The sequence below is a fragment of the Pleurodeles waltl genome, chromosome 2_2, assembly GCF_031143425.1.
Source record: "Pleurodeles waltl isolate 20211129_DDA chromosome 2_2, aPleWal1.hap1.20221129, whole genome shotgun sequence".
Lineage (NCBI taxonomy): Eukaryota > Metazoa > Chordata > Amphibia > Caudata > Salamandridae > Pleurodeles > Pleurodeles waltl.
The window spans coordinates 606,980,950-607,002,601 of record NC_090439.1 but is presented as its reverse complement, the minus strand read 5'-3'; the positions used below and the strand labels follow the sequence as shown (position 1 = coordinate 607,002,601).

General features: G+C 41.2%; 1 protein-coding gene across 2 annotated transcripts in view; it reads right to left on the bottom strand.

The window, feature by feature from the left end:
- Positions 1 to 21,652, bottom strand: part of SNTG1 (syntrophin gamma 1) — a 3,232,656-nt gene that overhangs the window by 1,083,661 nt on the left and 2,127,343 nt on the right. For both annotated transcript variants that reach the window (XM_069218895.1, XM_069218893.1), the window contains one exon: positions 14,150 to 14,279. In XM_069218895.1, coding sequence (XP_069074996.1) covers positions 14,150 to 14,279 — 130 coding nt within the window. The remainder of the gene's footprint in view (positions 1 to 14,149; positions 14,280 to 21,652) is intronic.

Here is a 21,652-nt window from a genome sequence, read left to right as displayed (position 1 = left end):
CTATGGAATTTCCTGTATTCTGTAGTCTCACTCCATAAGAAAAATAACCTATTGGACAAGTAGAAGACAGAAGAAGAGCAATGAAAGCTAATATAGGCAAGAAAATTGGAAAAAAGGAGAAACACATTAATTAGCAGCGAGTCAAGGAACCCTTGCTTTAGATTGGCAGCATATAGGGAGGTTACGTGTATACAGACCCAAATCAAAACCGGACACAATTTTTTTAGGGACTAGTGAATATAGTCATGTGTTTTTGTTTAAAAAGTGTATGGACTTTTATGTTAGCTGGACAATACCTCACCATATGAGGTGTTTATTTCATTTGTGGGAAAAACACCATCACAAACTGTCATCAGGCTAGTATGGTACATGTTATCTGGAATAGTCTTTTATAAGATTTATCATGAGGAGAATTATAATGATCCAGTTGGGGATGAGAAATCAAACACCAGAGTTAAAAGAGGTGCCAGTTCTTCAGAAATAGTAGGTGATGTTTTTGGTGTCATAATTCCATCAGTGGGTGTGGTCCTGAATGATCACAAGATAAGAAAGTTGTCAACGATTGTAGATAAGCTTTCCACAGATACAGTAGGTGCCTTCTTGTTAGTAGACACAGAAATAGTTTGCCGTAAGATCAATGACCTTACAAAATCGCCTTGTGTTAGAGATCCTTTCCACAAAATAGGGTGGAGTTTGCAAAATGCTACAAGTTCAACAGGGCTGCACTTACATTCCAGATAATAATAAAGAGCTGAGAAAGTATATTTTGAATATGACAGGCTTGAAAAAAGACCTGAAGGAGTTAGAAGCAACAGGTGCCTGGGAAGCAATAGGTAATGGTTTTTCAGCAGTTAGAAAGTGGTTTGGAAGCTTAGGGAAAGGACTAGTTGGAACCATCTGGAAACATATAGTGATAATAGCCCTGTGTGCCTTAGTTGCAGTAGATCCTTATATGTTGATCAAGAAGCTGAAAGAAATGAGAGCAAGCGGAGGAGATAGGAGAGAGGAGTTTGAGATTGAGACTAAACGATGCCTATGTTACAGTGGCATCAAGCAGTTAGAGGAGTCCAGAAGATTTTTCCAGGACTTTTGAGCTGTCTCATTGAAAAGGAAAGATTGAAATGTATGTGATGGCTTGATTTGCCATCAGAGGGGGGACTGATGTAGGAGAAATGTAAGTACTATCCCTCAAGTCACAGTCACCACCTATACTTGACAATCTATGCATTTTATTAACCAAAGTATTAATAGGTTAGTTGTAAAGTGGTGCACTGAAAGCCATATTAATGTACATTCACTGTAGGTAATTAGTTGAAAATAATGTGGTATAGCCTTAAAACTTTTGGCCTGATTATGACCTGGGTGGATGGGATACTCCGTCACAAACGTGATACATGTCCCGCCCTCGTTTTACAAGTTCCATAGGATATAATGGAACTTGTAATACGGAGGGCAGGATATCTGTCACGTTTGGACAGAGTATCCCATCTGCTATGGTCGTAATCAGACCCTTTATGTTTAACAAATTATTATGTTCCTTTGTTATAGTTTATCATATGAATTAATAGTTTGCATTAAAACGATAATTATTTTTTTAAAGAAGTATTTTGAAAGTAACATGCAAAAGACAATGTTTGTAGTTCTGTGCCATAGTTACATAAATGGGTTAACAGAGATATTTCCAGTGGCAGTTTCTCCACAGAGGGCACAAGGGTGCTGGCCTTCCAAAAATCATGCATCACTCTGCATTTCACTGATCATATATTCCAGCATTTTGCATGAAAACAAAGAATTTACTGATCATTTGTTTAGAAGTAAAACCTGCAATATCACTCTGCACCAGAAGAGGGGTCCCTTGTGCTGTTTTGAGCATTTGTCAGGCACTGGCTCTTACAGCCCGTTCTTTCACAGACTCAATACATAGCTGATATGCTGCACTAGTGTCATGCAGTGCAGCATGTCAGATAATAGTGAGTTGGGGCCTGTCTGTCATGCACGTTTATGCCAAATCAGAATCTATGATAAAGGGAAAGAGACAGCCTCCCATCCTATCTGAACGTCTGATTGGGTATAAGGTTGTGAACCTCACTGTGGTGTCGTTTTTTGGATCTGAGAAGTTAGAAATTGTGAAGTGGTATTGAAGACTACCCAAGGTAAGTTTCCAGCATATTTGTTTGCGTGACAACAAGTTTATATTGTTTATGTATGTGTCTGGTGTGCACCAGTGCATATGTATGTGAGTGTGTATGAGTTTATTTGTGCGATTGTTCATAATTTTATCACCAAAGAAGATTATGTTAAAAAAAAACAAATACCAAGGGCCTGATTTAGGAAACGTAGTGTTGCAACCAGTGAAGTGCCACTTTTCTTGCACACTCCCTAACACCACCATGGATGTAATTAGGCTAACTTGCATCAAAATTTTTGACACTAGTTTGGACCGTTGCAGGATTAGCGTAAAATATGTAGACACTAATCCTGCAAAGCCCATTGAGTCCCATTGAAAACAAGGGTTGCCTCCTTTTAAGGCCTGCTCAGAGCAGGCATTAAAAGTGCAGAAAAGAATGACACAATAAATCTCTTAGATTTCTTTGCACCATTTTTTCAGCCCCCCCCCCAAACCGGAGAACGTCCTTTTTGCATAGATTATGCCTGGCGTGGCATAATGTAGCTCAAAGGGTTACAAAGTGGTGCAATGCATGCATTGCACCACTTTGTAAATTTGACTCTGCGATTCTGGCTCGTTGGGCCAGATTAGTGTAAAAAGAAATATGCTAATGTGGCCCAAAGAGGTGCTAGGGGCTCTGAAATCTGCCCCTAACTTTCCTTGATAAACAATACACATTTAAATCATTGAACAGCTCTGAGAAAAAGCAAGAGTGTGGAGAGGCAGGAATTTGGCAAGGGTTTTGACCTGCCCTGGCTCAATATTCTTTCAGTGGTCATTTACCCTCTTTATGGGTGTACTTGTTAAAAACTCATAGATAAAACAGCTGTTCAGCAATCTTGGAGCAAGCAGTCACCAAAATTACCAAGAAGTGCCAACCATCCGAGTGAAAGCCAATAAAATGTTTATCTATAAAGACTGTGGGGCATATGTAAGAGCACCTAGCACCACCGAAGCGCCACTTTTCTTGACACTCTGGTAATGCAATGCTGTGTGCAATGTTTACCAGGTGGCATTAAGCCACTTTTTGTGGCTTAACACCACCTTGTAAATACGGCTCCTTCACACACAGCACTTTGCATGGAAGGGGCATGCAATGGGTGCTGCTGTTTTGAAACTGCCTCAGATTTATGAGTTTTCATACACCTGAGGCAGCACCAAACTCTAACGCCACCCCAGGGGTGGCATTAGCAAGCCACAACGAGGGGAAATGCTTTCATTTATTTTGTTATTTTACATTACATTTTTAAGCACGAGAAGATTTGCTGGAATTTAAAACTTCTTCCTGATGCATGGTTGGAAGCTGTAGAAACAAAGCCATATCTCCTCCAACTCAGAAATATACACCCCTCATCAGACAACTGATTAGTAAACTAAAATGGAAGTCTGTTGTAATGTGCAGCTCATATTCCACCTAGAAATTTACCTTATCCTCTTTGCCATCTTCCTTAATCAAAATCTTTTTTACGCCCCACCACTTTCTAAATTCACCAGCCACCACTGGTTATTTCATTTTAAAATTACTGTAACACAAACACTGAGAAAGCTTACTGATGTTGGATTTATAATTTTTAATGTTAAATGTGCTTTATTAGTATAAATCTAATGTGCAGTTTTGATTTATTTGGCTTAGCCTAATGAAGCCTGCAAAACCCTGTTTCCTGACTATGCATAAAATGTTTAGTCATTCTTGCTAATGTGAACTTTTCTTCCAGACTTCGTTCTCATGAGAAAGCTAGCTTGGTAATAGATGTTGTATTGTTTTACACCAATAAGCTTGGGAAACTAACCTTGAGTACAGCAAGTTCAGAAACTGTGAAACTGGTAATGTATACATATGTTTCAACTCGCACAGATGAGCTAAAATGGAAGCATTTTCTCATGATGATCCTGGGAAATTACACTGGTGTTGTAATCTGTGTCATATGACTGATTTCAATTGCATGATTAGAACTTTTGCATCATGTGAAGTGATGGATGGGCATCTCATTGTGCCTTATGAACTTTCGTATATTGTTCCCCACTTGGATTTGCAGCACTCTTCTTGCCCGCCCTTTAGGAGCTGGACCTCTTGGACTCTGAGTGATATAGTGCTCTTCTACCCTTCCCCCATTTGAAATGCCTTTCTGAGACATAAAGATTTTTACAGCAGACACAGAGAAGACAACTTTTGATCAAGCTTCTGAAATGCTGAATTCTTCCCTTAGTTCCCTTTTCTTTACTTTTTGCCAAACTTAGTTTGTCACTTGTTTGCTCAGATTTCCTTTTCCCGAAATTCTTTTTGCACTTTTTGACCACATGTGCTTGACCAGCACACCAATGATATGGGTTTGTTAATTTGTAGGGTTAGCCCTTACCCAGGTTACTAAATTGTAGGATTTATCAGCTAAATGATTCACAGAATTAGACAGTGTTTGCTTTCTCCTTTCCAGATTTTCCTATTGTTTTTGCGTGTAGGGTTGATTGAATGTTTAGATTTTTTGCTGTTAGTTTGTTTGAACCTTATTAGGAGGTTTTGACAGCCTATCATGAATCTGTACCTTTATAGTCTTGTTTTGAGAATTATTTATGTTACTATGAGTCTTCATTTGTAATAGAAACCCTTGGACTCTTTTCAGACTGGAGGGGTTCTTGTGTGGCCATATTGGTCATGCGGTCATTTCTAAATTAACTTGTGTAGTTTGATGACTCTATGTCAACACCCTTATGCTGGGCTAAAAGACTCATCAACCCAATCAGAGCATTATCCTGAGAGGTAATATGCTACAGCAAGAGCATACATGGTGGCAGAATCTATAGGAAAAATCCTTGAGTATTTTGTGGGGGGCCTAAGGGTCTAAAGTTCCTGAGAAGGATAATAGCACAAAGACACAGGGGCTAAGCCATGATGAGTGACAAGGCAGGCACTGGCCATGGAACAGACACTGATGGGTTTGCCTTTGTTCCCCAGAAGTTAGTCAAAGTATGTACACGCCCTGACCCTCCTTAAGTAAGGAGTGTTCATCAAACTCCTTGGTCAACTAGAGTGCAAACACCCCAAAATGACACCCCTGGTTGACCTTGAAGAGGAAAAGTGGCTGCCCTCACCCAGGTCTCCCTGTAAACAGAACAAGCAGACCAGAGGTCCCCGGTGACTTAATAAAGCATACACAAGGAATTGCACATAGGTCAAGTCAGTTCCTCCTAAAGTGCATAGAAAAACGCACAGTCCCAATATAAAATAAATTACACAGTCTCCGTCCCAGCATAGAATGAACTGCAGAGTCCCAGCATCAAAATAGAATGAACAGAGTGCCGGTGCTGACATTGTTAACCAGTTAAAAACACACAAATAATTCACTGAATTAAAACACTAAAAAACAATCAGGGAAAAAAGAGAAATAAGATCAAGGTTTATGATACAACAGCTAAAAGAAATTATTTCTGGGTGAATTTAAATTGCACTGGATTTGGAGTAGTATCTGTAATCTTGCGTTACTCATGTGTGAATACACCAGATAGAGTAACTTTGAGTAATTTGGGGCAAAAATGCCTACTCAAGAAGACAGTAACAGAGTGGCTGCTGGCTACTACTATTCCTGTTTTTTTTCATTTAGCACTATTTTACCAAATAATCCTCAGTTTCATTTAGAATTCTGAGTCATCGTGTGTCATTTTGCTGTAATTACACTAGACTAATTAGCCAATACACCAGGAGTTTTCTGCCAGGGTGTAGGAGTTATGTCTTTCTGTTCTTGACAGGCAGGCATCTCCTGGTGGTCCCAAATAGAGAAAAAGTACATCAGATCTTCTGCCCTAAATAGAGCAGATCATCTGAGATATTTAGACCTACCATCCAACATCAGTGGGGTCTAAGGGGCATATTTATACTCTGTTTGCACCGAATTAGCGGCATTATTTTTTACTCTTATTCGATGCAAAACTAACTCCATATTTATACTTTGGTGCTAGACCTGTCTAGCACCAAGCTTATGGAGCTGAACTCATTTTTTGGAAGTGAAAACCTACCTTGCCTTAATGAGATGCAAGGTAAGCATTCCAGTGCAAAAATGACTCTATGGCCTTAAAGCCATATTTATGCTCTCGTGCAGAAATGGTGCACGGGAGGGAGGAGGGGTCAAAAAATGCTGCGAAGCTTACTTTGCCCCATTTTTTAACGCCTGGGTCAGGGCAGTCGTTAGGGGACCCGTGGGCCTATTTTCATGGTGTAATAAACCCACAGGTGCCCTTCGCAGGCCCCAGAGACACCCCCACCAGGGACAGCAGAGGATGGGGGACCCCATCCCAGGTAAGTACATGTAAGTATTTTATTTTATTTTTTAAGGTGCCCTAGGGGGCCCTGAAATGGGCCCCCATACATGGCACAGGGTGCAATTACCATGCCCAGGGGACCCTGGTCCCCTGTGCTGGCCACTGCGGTGGTGGGCACGACTCCTGTCTTTTCTAAGACAGGAGTCATGTGGTATGGAGGGTTTTGTGTCAGAAAATGACTCTGGGCGGGTTAGAGTCATTTATATTGACTCTAACCTGCCTAATGTCATTTTTTGGTGCAAAACCCCCTTCTTCCATACCGCCAGCCCTACCCGACTAACGTAATTTATTTTTACATTAGCCTACCCTTTGCACCGGCTTGCACCATTCCATAAATATGGTGGCCGCTTGGTGCACCGAAATGGTGCAAACCAGTGCTAAACTTTTTGGTGCAAAGCTGTGTTAGTGTAGTTTTGCACTAAGAAAGTATACATTCAGGGGCTATGTTTTTTCACTGGTAAAATCACAGGTGGAATGACAGTACACTGATTCTAAACAGAGAATGACAGTTTAGTGGGCAGGATACACAGTCAGATTTGTGATGTTCTACTCTGCCTGCCAAACTCTAAAAAAACCCTTTAAATCCCAAGTAAAAACTTTAACGTGGACTACCTACTTGCAGTGAGCCTGAAATCTCTAGTTCTGGTCAAATATGAACTGTGAACTTTTCTACGTGACTTACAATTGTAAAAAATGACATCTCTGCTTCCCCTTCACTTCTAATAATAATTATGGCATCTTTTCAATCAATCAATTAATCAATCAAAGAAATTTTCAGAGCGCGCTACTCACCCTTGAGGGTCTCAAGGCACTGGGGTGGGGGAAACTGGAGGGGGGTCAGGGAGGGTCACTGGTTGAACAGCCAAGTCTTGAGGTTCTTTCTGAAGACCAGTAGGTCTTTGGCTTTGCGAAGGTCGGTGGGGAGGGAGTTCCAGGTTTTGGGGGTGAGGTAGTAGAAAGACCTACATCCTGTGGTGGTGTGCTGGATTGCGGGGGACTATGGCTAGGGCGATGTCGGCTTATCGGAGGTTGCGTGTGGGAGTGTGGAAGTTTACTCTTTCATTGAGGTAGGTTGGGCCGGTGTTGTGGAGGGATTTGTGTGCGTGGATGAGGATCTTGAAAGTGATTCTCTTGTCTATGGGGAGCCAGTGAAGGGATTTGAGGTGTGGTGAGATTCGTTTGTGGCGGGGAGGCCAAGGACGAGGCGCACGGCTGTGTTCTGGATTCTTTGGAGTTTGCGTTTGAGTTTGAGTGTGGTGCCGGGGTAGAGGGCGTTGCCGTAGTCCAGTCTGCTGCTGATGAGTGCGTGGGCGACTGTCTTTCTGGTTCCTGGGAGGATCCATTTGAAGGATTTTTTTAGGGTGCGGAGTGTGTGGAAGCAGGAGGAGGTTAGCGCATTGATTTGCTGTGTCATGGAGAGGGAGGGGTCGAGGATGATGCTGAGGTTGCGAGCGTGGGATGCGGGGGTGGGTGCAGATCTAGGGCGGTGGGCCACCAGGAGTCGTCCCATGTGGTTTTGTTGGGGCCGAAGATGATTTGTTTGAGTTGAGCTTGAGGGGGTTAGTGGTCATCCAGTTGGCAGTGTCTAGGAGAGTGGCGTGTTTTCAATAAAGGTTTCCTGATTAATTTGGGAACTATGTTATTTTCTTGACTTTACAACTGGTGGCATACATGAGCTTAACACACATTTCTATGGAGAGTTGCAAGGTGTTTGTAACATAGCTACCAAGACTTGAACAGAGTTCCATTGGTAATTGTGAGGAGCCCTAACTATGTTGTGTTTAGTAACTACACAAGTTAATAATCCATGCTCAGACAGGAATTTCTTAGGCTGCTTTCCATATGTTTTGTAGTTTCTATAAGTTCAAAACAGAATGGTATTATCTAATTAAAATCATGGCTGAAATATTTTGAAGGAAAATTGAGGTGAGTGAAATACAATTTTTTTTAAGATTCAAGAAAGTATTTATGAGATTAGTGTCAGCAGGATGCTTTTACGTTTAATTTGTTTTGAGACCTACATCCCATGTTTAACCAGCTACGAAATGCGATATACAAAAGATTAACCGGGAGAGCAATAATAGAATTGCTAAATAACTAACTATTGGCCACATGTAGCAAACTCCGAGATTGCGACTTGGAAATTGCGAGTCTGTCTGACTCGCAATTTCCGAGTCGCAATCTCGGATGCAGAATGGTGTCTCAGACACCATCTGCGACTCGCTATGGGGTCGCAAAGACCCACCTCATCAATATTAATGAGGTGGGTCGCATTTTGCGATCCCATAGCGAGTCCCTGCACTCACAGGGATGGTGGTCTGCTGAAGTCAGCAGACCTCCATGTCGGTGACTGCTTTTTAAATAAAGCATTTTTTTTTTTCATTTTGCAGCCCGTTTTCCTTAACGGAAAACGAGTTGCAAAATGAAAAAGAATACCGAAACCATTTGGTTTCATTTTTTCAGTGTAGGCAGTGGTCCATTGGACCACTGCCTTCTCTGAAAAAACATTCTGGGCAACATTCACAAAGGGGAAGGGGTCCCATGGGAACCCCTTCCCTTTTGCGAATGAGTTACCACCAGTGTGACACTGGTGGTAACTGTGAGTTGCTTTGCGACCGTATTCGCGGTCACAAAGCAATTCTGAATTGCGATGCAAGTCGCAAATAGGAAGGGAACACCCCTTCCTATTTGCGAGTCGTATTCACAAATTGTGCGTCGGTACCGACTCGCAATTTGTGAATGTGCATCGCGTTAGGCCGTTTGCATGGCGCAAACTGCGATTTTCGGCTTCCTACATCTGGCCCTATATCCCATACAAACATGCACATACTTGGTGAGTTGAAAGGTGATAGATTTAAAATAATAAAGTGCTTTATCTTTGTGAAAACTGTTTACTATTTCTTGAACTCCATTTTGTTGCCTTTGAGGTTACAAAATCTATTTAGAAACACGTCTACTTCAATGAAAGGGCATTTGTTGAACAGAAAAGTGGGTCAGGATCCAATTTTGGATTGTGGTAAAATATTTTCTACTTTGGTTTGGCTAGTTAAAGATTTAAATATGTAATCTCTTTATTTTGTTTATTTTCTTATATTAAGATTTGTATATCACGCTGCAATTAGGTGTCTTCAAAGCGCTACATATACTGATGAGGTAGAGTCTGGACGAAATTAGAATACTTAAATTGGGGAACTTAGTGTCCAACCATGTGAAAAGTTAAGGTCCGAATTAGCATTATTCAAAAAGTCCCTTCTGTGGTTCAGCCTTGATGCAATTCTAAAATGTTCAGTAGTCAGAAATTTCCTGAATTGAAGATAGGGAGATCTGTAATTAGGCTGAGGAATAAGGGCATTCTAATATCTAGGCCCATAGACTCCAATGGACTTCATCCATGCTTATGCTAAACAAACTAATGCCTGTTGCATATCATTCAATTGTAGGAAAACCTAACCTACATATGAACAGAAACAAGTTAATCATACATCAATCAATCAATCAAATTTCTTAAGCGTGCTACTCACCCGTTAGGGTCTAAAAGTGCTGGGCCCTACGGGTGTTCCTGCTCGAAGAGCCAGGTTTTGAGGTGCTTTCTGAAAGTTAGGAGGTCCTGGGTTTTGCGTAGGTTGGTGGGGAGGGAGTTCCAGGTTTTGGCGGCGAGGTGGGTGAAGGATCTGCCACCGGAGGTGGTGCATTGGATGCGGGGGACTGTTGCGAGGGCGAGGTCGGCGGAGCAGAGCTGGCGGGTAGGGATGTAGAAGTTGATTCATTTGTTGAGGTAGGCCGGTCCGGTGATGTGGAGGGCTTTGTGAGTGTGGATTAGGATTTTAAAGACGATCCTTTTGTTGATAGGCAGCCAGTGTAGGGATCTGAGGTGGGCGGAGATGTGCTTGTGGCGAGGGAGGTTGAGGATGAGACGTGCAGCGGTGTTCTGGACGCGCTGGAGTTTTCTCTGAAGCTTGGCTGTGGCCCCTAAATAGAGGGCATTGCCGTAGTCCAGTCTGCTGCTGACAAGGGCGTGGGTGACCATTCTTCTATTTTCTATTGGAATCCACTTGAAGGTTGTGCGTAGCATGCGGAGGGTGTTGAAGCAGAAGGATGATGTGGTGTTGATTTGTTGAGTCATGGAGAGGGACGAGTCTAGTACGATGCCGAGATTGCGTCCGTGGGTGGTGGGTGTCGCGGGTGGTCCTAGGGTAGCAGGCCACCATGAGTCGTTCCATGCTGTCTTGTTGGGTCCGAAGATGATGATCTTGGTTTTTCCTGAGTTCAGTTTGAGGTGGCTTGCTGTCATTCAGCTAGCAATGGTGAGGAGTCCGGCATGGAGGTTGTTCTTGGCGGTAGATGGGATCCTCGTGAGGGAGAGGATGCGCTGCGTGTCGTCGGCGTATGAAATGATGTTGAGGCCGTAGGGGCGGACAATACTGGCGAGCAGAGCCATGTAGATATTGAAGAGGGTGGGGCTGAGTGAGGATCCTTGGGGGACTCCACATATGGTCTTGGTGGCTTTAGATCAGAAAGGAGGGAGGTGAACTCTTTGGGTTCTTTTGAAGAGGAAGGAGGTGAGCCAGTCCAGAGCTTTGTGGCGAATTCTGGCGTCGAAGAGGCGTGTGCGAAGGGTTTGGTGGCATACGGTGTCGAATGCTGCGGAGAGGTCTAGAAGGATGAGGGCAATGGTTTGACCCTTGTCCAGTCTGGTCCTGATGTCATCAGTGCAGGCGATGCGGGCGGTCTCATTGCTGTGGTTTTTGCGGAATCCAGACTGGGAGACGTCGAGTATGTTGTTAACATACTTTAATCCTGCATTTTGCCTTTCATTTTTCTATGTATGAAGTGATCTTGTCAGATCTGAAGACGAAAATATAGTTAGGGAGTTTTGTTCACATGAATTTGCATTTCTTCAAATACTCACGAATCAGTAACGGAATGTATTAAACATTTTCCCCGGTTGGGTATAGAAGTATAAAAGGGAGAGTTCAGAGAACTAGTAATAGAGTAGAAAAAGTGAAAGCAGAAATTATGGCTTTCAGGTGCCATGAGCATTTGTTATTGCCTTTCAAATTACTTAAAAAAACAAGCATAGACCAGAACCAAAATGCAAAACAGCACATCATTTTTATCTTAGAAAACATAAAATCTTGATTTTCTCTTTAGCAGGAAAAGATGTTTGAGAAAGATTGGGATAGACAGGAAGAGTGACTTTTGTCCCTTGAGCAGAGATATTCACATACAATTACTGTGTCCAGTTTGAGTCAAGAAAGAAAAGCAGAGCACACAAAATGTAGCTCCCCTCATTCACTCCTTGGTGTTAGCTATTTTTGCTGTACCTGTGCTGTATTTGTGATTTAATTATGTGAAGTTACTTCTGATGCTATTACCTTCACTTTGTTTATTGTTTGTGTTAGGTAAAGTTGTGATATTGCTCTACACAAAGGACCAAGCAGTTGACATTGTTGATGGCAGTTTAAAAGCACAGAGTGAAAGAATGAACCCTCACAAAACATGTGAGTAAAGTATACTTTTAGATTTGAAACAAGCAGTTTTTAAATAGTCAAGAATACTTGTTTTGAAACATAGCAGACAAGGGGGTCTATGTCATGCCAAATCTTGCCTTTTAGTCAACAGAACTTTGCATGCTGAATTTTGAGATAATTAGCCAACTGAAAGAAAAACTACAAGCATCATCAGGCAACATATTGTTGGCTCAAAACACACAAATGATGGATTGTATCATATGTTGTAATGCCACAAATTTCAAGTAAAGTTTAGTTTATGACTTTCTGCCTTTTCTTTTGTAGATAAGTGGGAGAGAGAGTACATACTGATAGCCTTTCAAATGCAACATGCCTTGTAAAACCAGCCTGCTAAAAAGAGGTTAGTTACTAGTACAACACAAGCGGCGGCAGTCTGGAACCTTTGCAAAGCCCATCCTAAACCTAGAGGCTGGTGTGATTTAGACGAAGTGCCTGTACCCCTCTTTCAGATGTCTTGCCTTGAACAAGTGCAGCATGTGCAGACGGCGCTGCCCTGAGAGGGCAGCCAGTGATGCTATAATGAAATAGGGTAAAGAGTTTGGTCACCAAGGCGATCTTACATTTGGTCAAAGATATGCATGCATTGTGCCACTTTGTAAATGTGGCGTTGTGATTTTGGCCTCAGTGGGCCACATTAGCATTAAAAAAATATGCTAATATGGTACAAGGAGGCGCTAGGGCCTCTTAAATCTGCCCCGTTGTTTTTGGCGCATTCCCAGGTTTACAAGGTCTTGTAAATCTGGTAATGCATCAAACACCATGGGAGCCACATGGAAACAACCACGCAATGGCCATGGAACACCTCCCTTTACAAAGAGTAACGCAGCGCAGCAATTTGCACTGCCTTGCATCACTCCATATTTTTGGAGCCAGCAGCTTTGTGTGGATTCAAAAACGTGACTTAGAAGTTTGTGCCACGCAGGTATGACATCGCGTGGTGCAAGCATGGCGCAACCCTCTCATAAATATGCCCCTTACTGTCCCGTGTAGCCCCGGCAGCTTCAAGGTCCTCCTAAACTTTATGTCTGATTTAATTCTTCCGCGATTCTAACTCTAGTTTGTAAGCACGCCTGCACACTTCATTTCCTCAGAATGCATGGGCCTTGCCCTTAGTGCATTTTTAAGAGATTTATGAGCTGTGGAACACGCTTTATTAAACCATCGACACTGACAGAAGGCCGAATTAAAGTATTGCTAGAAAAAGAGCATTTAAAAATATCAAGCATACCCGCTGTGTGACAGTAGTTAAATAAAGAGTGGCACGCATTTTCATGTGCACTGTTCAAGGAAGTACCAGAGAAACACATTTGTAAGCTGATTGAAAACGGCAAATTATTTTGTAAAAACAAATGAACTGAAAACTGCAGCGTCCACAAAAACGCACATGTGACTTACAAATATCCTGCCATCGGGGGGGAAATCAATCTCGATAATGCCATCTAAGTTTATATATGTGCAAATGCTTACCATTGGGCATAACTGATGTTCTTCACTGGGCAAGTCCAGTAATAACTTTGGAAATAAATGTCTGATTTATGCATAAATGAAGTAAATTTTCAAAAACGAATAGTGTGTTAACTTTCCATTTTCTCCCCCAATCACAGGCCTTTGCCAATTAAGATATTTGTTTAACTTTACACCTATTTACCGACAGGGATTACTTGGTAATTATACATTTGTTGCTATGCCTTTCTGCATAGATATAGAAAATTTTGAAACTTCTGCTTTTCCTTTTCTTAATTTTGCAGTACGAACTCTTCACCTCTGTTCTGTGCACTGGAGTCCAGTGCAGTGCGAATTCCTTGTGACACTTCTTGTACCAGGTCCATAATCATAGAAGCCACATAGATTTATTAAATGTCAGTAATTCTAACATAACATACAAGTTATTACATGTTCTCTACTATTGTTAAATGATCATGCAAATATTAATCACTTCGCAGTGGAAAAGGTAGAAAATAGAGTAATAATAGGTGTATGCATAAGTGAGAGATAGCTCAATGGAAGCAGAGCCATCACTTGGTGTAAACCAGTGTATGTAGATGTATTTTGTGATTGAATGCAAACTGCAATAAAACTTAACACATGAGGTTGTGCTTGAGACAACACAAGGGCAAAAGCTCGATGGACTCGTACTTACATTGTGCTTTGTGAGGTTGGACACGTTAGTTGATATTGCTTGGAGCCACTCCGCATTGTCATCTGCAGAGAGGGATTGAATTACTCCGCTGCAAACCCCATCCACAGCAATTACCTGGAAGGCATTTTGCCTGTAGGGATATTAAAACAGACAAGGTGGTAACAAGAAAGCCCAACACGCTCGCTAAAGCAGAACACAAGGCAGACTTAAACATTTGTTTCCATTTAAGCCAATTTGTTTCATTGAATTATGTAAAGGATGACTTTTGACACACCATGCTTTTTGCCTTCTTTTACATACATCAAGACCCCTTTAAATAGATTTGCATTTTACAGGCTCGGGATGCAGCTGAATAATTAAGTTCATTTTCCGAAATTAGTGTGGCAATTTATCTCATTAAGGCTCTCATGTAGTCATTTTCTGGCAGTTGCTAAACCGGTCAATCAAGTTTCGCAACCGCAAAATAAATTTTTGCATTGCACAAAACCGCTTTTACAAGTAGGAATAGTCTTTTCAACTCATAAAAGGGGTTTTGTGGCCCCTTCCAACTTTCACAAAAAAGAGAGCATGAAAGAGGTTTTCTTCTCTTCTGTGTGTCTCAAGACGAACGTTGATGGTTTGTGACCTTGAATACAGTCGCAAGTCATTGAAAAGTTACTATGGCTCAAGTTGTGGTGAAGACGCTCTTCCGTTGGAGGCCGAATCCACTGAGGGAATAGTATTGAATGACCTCCGGGGGCACAAGCAACCTCTAATTCCTCCTCGCAATGTGTTCCCAAATGGGAAACTGTTTTTCAAAGTGAGCACGTGGCTCTTTAACGGGCGTGGACTCCTTTAAAACGGTGTTTCTCATTTGAGAACTCAAGTATCGATGCATGTCTGCTGGCTTCACAGATTTGGGGTACAAAATGTGACATACCAAATTAATATTCATTAGACAGGCCCTTTTGCAATCCTTCCCTGCCAAAGAACAATTTGCAGTGTAATATATTAGTCCGTAGGTCACGCTGCAAATTGCAACCTCGTTCACAAACCACTGTACGTTCGATTTGCACACCAATAGTTTATGAAACTGGGATAGCATTTTAAAATATATACTCCTAACTGTATTGCTAGCATGCTTGTAGAAGATAAAAATGCCTCTAAATGAGTATTTAAGGCACAATTACATAATAACATTTAAAGGCTTGTTATATAAGGCTTTGAAACAGGATTGACGCATTTAAGACATTTTTTGCAATATAACTCTAGTCTGTGAAGAGTTCACGTAAGGGATCACGGATGAATATTGGTATTTAGATGTCTGCAACCAAAATATTAATATTTTCTAGATTCCTTTCAAACTCAATGACTATCAGCTCACTTTTCCAGCTGGCTATGGATTTTTGGGTTAGCAAACATGATCGACCTCTGAATTATTCATGAGTGCATTGAAGAATGTGAAATTACTCTAGACAACTTTAACGATTTCCTGTCTGAGTTTCTGAATTGGAAAAAATACAAATGAAGTGAATGTGGAGAATGTCAGGTGTTCTGTACAAAACGGCATACATCTTATAACATATATTATTCTCTTGCCCATTATACTCATTATATGCAAGCTGGCTGCCAGATGTACCGCATAATAACGTTAGCGTTTCATATTAAGGTGCCGAATGAAAACAGTACAAGCAGAGAATAAATAGTTCTGCATAAGTTAGCATTCATGAGGTGGATGTATAATAACTAATACATATTTTACAAGTATGTACTGCCATCAGGTGGCTCTAAGTGTGTGTCTAGTCAAAAATGGTGTGATTGCTTCCTCTTGAGCGATGTTAGGATACGGTAAAACTAAAAAACATCTAAGAAGTAAGAGAATTATGTATTAAACTACAATACTTTTAAAACCGGATAGGGAGGTAACAGTTACCTTTCTTTGCTGTCAAACTATACAAGCTCTTGACCAGATATGCCTAACAGCATGTATGCAAATGACCTCCTGCAAATGACTTTGGAATGTCTTGCCATACCTTCAGCCAGGAGGGTACTTCGGCAAGGGATTCTCTACTGACTTGGCTTTTGTACAAAATATGGAATTTTTAGATGATACTGTTGCAGTGAAACCCCATTAATTTCAAAGCTAATTCAAGACAAATAATTTTGTTTACAGTGATGTATTTTATGATTCACCAGGTAAAAATGAATGGTAATAGTTCTAGAAAAGTAAAGCCTCTACGTGGAATTACTTTGTTTGGGTGTCCGAATTTCATCTTTTTAATCTCGCTTTAAAACGATCACTACTGCTTACAGACAATGATCAAACTGCTTCCATCGGCCAATGGGAGAATAATGGGATATGAACTATTGTCTTGTGTAGTTCCTTGAATTATTGTTCTGCCTAGGGGTTAAATGCACAAGGTCATTGGGGGTACAGCTGAATGCTGTCACCTTACCCACGTCACACCATCAGCTTCTCTACAGATAGAAGGAGAAACAATGACAGAAGTATCATTGAAACACTGCACAGCCTCACTTCTAAATCTGGCTATGAAACAAGCATCATAGAAAAGTGATCTGCATTCTCAGAAACTCTGAAGATGCAAATAATAGTTAGAGAAAAAAGATAATGTACGTAGAAAAGCACTGCAATACGATGCAAGCACCTTCATTGCTATCGAGGGCTCCACCAGAGATTGCTCTGCCACTGAGGGTGCTAAAGCACTATGTTTATGTTTGCTATTTATAGAGCATGCACCTCACTGGGAAGAAATTGAGCTCTGTACGTTAACGTGGATTTGCATCTTCATTCAAATCAAACAACTACGTTACCTACATTTACAACTGTATGATATTTTATTTATTTACAATTTTACACACAGGAAGAATAAATGGTTTGCCCAGAATCACACGATTTACACAGAAGAGCATCAGCCAATTTGAAACCAGGGCTCAGATTTATCATACTTTGACGGAGTTCAATCCGGCAAGACAACATACTGCTCTTTGCCGCATAACATGGAAATGGCAGGAGTGTGTCCTATTTACTATAATATGATGCATTCCTGCTCTCTCTGTGTGCTGGCACACTATGTGCTACCTAGCGCCAGCACAGGCCCCTTTGTGGCATGTTGCTATGGGGCCTGTTTTGCGGACAGGATTATTTTTGTGCAGAAAATGACACTATCTCATACAAAACCAGTCCTTAGATCCATACAGTGCAGCCCACTTAGAAACAGGAAACAACGAGGAGAAAGATATTCTCCTCGTTGCATCTCCCCAGGAATGTGTAGCATTTTGACGGATTCCCAGGTTTACCAGTTTTAGTAAATCTGGGAATATGTCAAAATCCATGGGAGGATGCATGGGAACACCCATGCTCCATCCATGGAATGTCTTCCCAGGGAAGAGTAATGCAAGGCAGCAAGCTTGTCCCACCTTGTGATACTCCAGTTTTTCCAAGCAATGCAGGAACACGCAAGGTGGCGTTGGGTTGATTAGCAAATCTGTCTTACCTTTGCAACACCATTTGTGACACAAGGGCAACAATACAGTGATCAACCTGGCCCTTAGGTTGCAAGGTCTCCTATTGGCTACTAGACCACATGCCCTACTATAGACATGTCACATCAATCATCAGATTTGAAAATTAGACAACAGAAGTTCAAAATTCATTCACACTGGCCGGTCATAGATGAGTGATAAAGCTCCATGAAAATTAAACCAACACTTGATTATTTCTATTGTATTTTACCACCCTTTTATTACAAATGTCTTCCAGTGTACACCTATTTTTTTCCCTGACTCTAATAAAGTGGGCAAACTGTAGGTTTTGCTGGCAGGAGCAATGCTAATTAATGGCTCTGTTCCCACTTCACCAAACTCTAGTGAGGGCCTAAGTTACGTTATCAAAATTGATTGGTGATTTGCCTGGAAGTATTAGGGCAAGAATCATCAGTGTGTCAGGAAGTGTTGGAACAGAGTTTAAAAATCATCCTAAAAGGCTGGTATTTAGGGAGTGATCCAGTTGTGACAGCAAGGATTCCAGATCTTGGATGTGTTTTATAAGAATGATTGTTTCCATGTTTGTTTTCTCTCTTTTGAAGGCTGGAGTTTCAAGCATGAGTGTGTTTGGGCTTCTCAGAGTTTGTTGACCACCCAATATGTTTATATAGTGGACAGCAAGCTATAATGTGATGGTCAACAGAAACATTACCATTAACTGTGGTCTCAACTCTAAGGAAGAGAGACAAGGGTGTTTAATGTTTAAAGTTCCTTTTTTTGTAATTAAATGGCAAGTGTTCAAACACCACTATGAATGTGCACACTAAAAACTTTCAGAAAAACAAAGTAAGAACAGAGGTTTGAAACTGCTTAGACATACTGTGCTATTTCAAAGATAAAACTGTCAATTCACATAAAGGTCATGTAGTATCTGGTTTCAATGTATGGAAATACTACCATCAAGGAACGGGACAAAAAGTCATGCTTGCAGACTACAGGTTGGATACAGGAGAACTTATAGACAATCAATTTGGGCAGTTAAGGACAGAAGACATCAGATCCTAAAGGACGTTTTATAGTGTTGCAGAACTCCAGAGATAGTTTATGGCTCAGTATCGAAGTACTTATATAAGGTGGTGCCTATTATAAAATATTCAAAGTTTTTTCTTCTTTACATCTTTGCTTGTCAAACCATTGTTGAAACTGTCCTTATGTTTTGTAGAGGACTTCTTTAAGGGTTGTCTCTTTAAACACTATGCTCAGAAGGAAGACCTCCTCATTCTATGGGCAGTGATCTCCTGTCAACGGAAGGCCACCATGCAAAAAGTGTACATCGTTCTTCTATTTTTAAATATTGTCAGCCTACTTCTTACCACCACAATCCATTTTAACTTTCCCTTAAGTGCATCTTAGACACAATATTAGAAAGGGTAAGTAACACAATCTATTTTTACTCGAGAAACAGACCTCTCTGTTCAAAAGGTCCTCCCTCATTTATGCCTCTAGAACCACATATATTAGATGGAGACACCAAACTTTAATGGCCCTAGTTGATGACACAAACCTCAAGGCTTGGGAACATGTCAACTCAACAAGTTGGAACTCAAGGCTCCCTGATCAGTGTATAAAACATTTCTCAGCATATTTCTCCTCTTTTAAGCACATATGCAACCAATTTCTACACTCACTCCACCAGATAAGCTGGTTCACTGATACTTTTCTGGACCTTGCTTATGTTTGGATACCCACCTTCTCTATGCCAAGGTATACCAAAAGTGATGGGTGGAATTCTGCTGGTAATTCCTTGGGCCGAATCCCAGTTTATCATTATTTTCCACACCATGCCATCTCAGTTTGGACCCAGTAATATAAAAAGCAGTTTTCCCCAACTCCAATGGGAATATTCTTAGAAATTTTACCTGAATGGTAGCACAGGCCAACACTTGAAAAGAGATATGCCAAGAGATGATGAGGTTCATAGTGGGCACAGAACAATGACTCAAACAAATTGAAAACATTTATGTACTGGGATGCAGCCACAAAAAATTGTGTTTGCTACTGTGGAAGCACATCTCATGATTTTTCCTAAAGTCTGCCACATCTGAGATTATATTGCAAATTTCCTTCTAGTTGACCAACGCTGCTCACTAATGCTCAACAAACCTCTTTCTGAGTGAACCACTGGAACTCTCACATTTCTGATGTGCTTTGTAACCCATTTTTTTTTTCAAAATCTCTACTGGATAGGCAGACTAGCAACAACTAGCTGAAGTATTTCATTTTCCTCTAGGAGTCAGGACATTTGGAGGTTCTGAAGCCAACTTCAAAATCCAAACTTGTGTAAAAAAGATTTTCATAGTAGATGCTCAGGCTTAAATAAATAGTCTTATTACTTTCTGCTTCTTGTGTTAGTTTGTAGTTTACACTTCAGAAGAACAGAAAATTGATGAGAGAAGAAATGATGAAAGGTGAGGGAAGGATTATAAGTATAAGATTATAAGAAAGAAAACAAGAGAAGGACAGAGAGAGAGAAAGATAGAAAGAGAAGAGGGAGGTATTTTGTTTTGCATTTAGATCTGTAAACTTTGGGTAACTGAAATATGCTAATTGCACTTAAATGTGAAGTGTTAATTTCTTTATATTAACCAGAGCAGAGTACAAGCAGGAACAGGATATCAGATTGATGTTAGCAACAGGGAGGAGAAGATGCTGGTGGCCATTAACTTTCTGTGGGAAGTTCTTTTCAAGAAGATCTAATGCTAAGTAAGGAGATTGGTTATTGGTTTTGATGTGTGTTGCTTGAAAATCAAGTGGAAGCCATTGTCAAGATTTGAACATTTAGGGGTGTGTTGCTGGCAGCAGTTGAAGTAGGAGGTGGAGAGAGACCCACACTGGGAGAAGGAACGTTGGTGAGGTTCCAAAAAGGTAGTGCACTACTCTCACTAAAATACGCATATTCATGTTCGTGGGTGTTCAGTGATTCTTAATTGCCCTGGGGATGCAACTTAAATAAGCTATGTGGTTATTCAGTGGGCCTGTTTGAAGAATTTTATGCCTTGTAGTCAATAATGCAGGCTGCTACCCATTATCCAGTGTCTTACCTTTGGTGCCAGGACCACAAGCCCAAGTGGCAGTGATTTAACTATCTTTATCAAGCATAAAATGCAGACTACATTTGGTATTCTGAAAATATATTGCTCTAAGTACTAAGAGGCATTTTTATACTCCATTTGTGCTGAATTTGCATCATTTTTTAAATGCAAATTGGGCGCAAAACTAACTCCATACTTATATTTTGACATTAGACATGTCTAACGTCAAAATATTGGAGTATGCACCATTTTTTAGATGCGTGAACCTACCTTGCATCAATGACCTAAAAAATTGTGCTAACCCCATAGGCCCATATTCATCCCCCTGTGCTAAAATGACACACAGTTGGGAGGAGGGGCTAAATAATGGTGCAAAGCTTGCTTTGCACCTTTGTTTTATGCCTGGGTCATACCAGGCGTTAGGGGACCTGTGGACCCGTTTCCGTGGTTTAACACCATGGAATGGGTCCACAGCTGCCCTTCTCAAACCCCAGGAACACCCACAACAGAGGGACACCGGAGGATGGGGGACCCCATCCCAGATAAGTAGGGTAAGTATAGGTAAGTATTTATTTTAATTAAAGTGCCATCAGTGGCACAACTTGGGGCCCCTTGCATGGCACAGGGTGCAATGACCATGCCCAAGGGTCACTGGTCCCATGTGCTGGCCACTAGGGTGGTGGGCATGACTCCTGTCTTTTTCAAGACAGGAGCCATGTAGTATTGATGGTTTTGCATCAGAAAGTGATGCTAAGCTGGTTAGAGGCATTTTTTGCCTCTAACCAGCCTAACATCATTTTTTGGTGCAAAACCCCCTTCTCTCATACCGCCATCCCCACCTGGCTAACATCATTTCTTTTGACTCTAGCCCACCCTTTGCACCAGCTTACACCATTCCATAAATATGGCACCCAGCAGGCACTCAGGA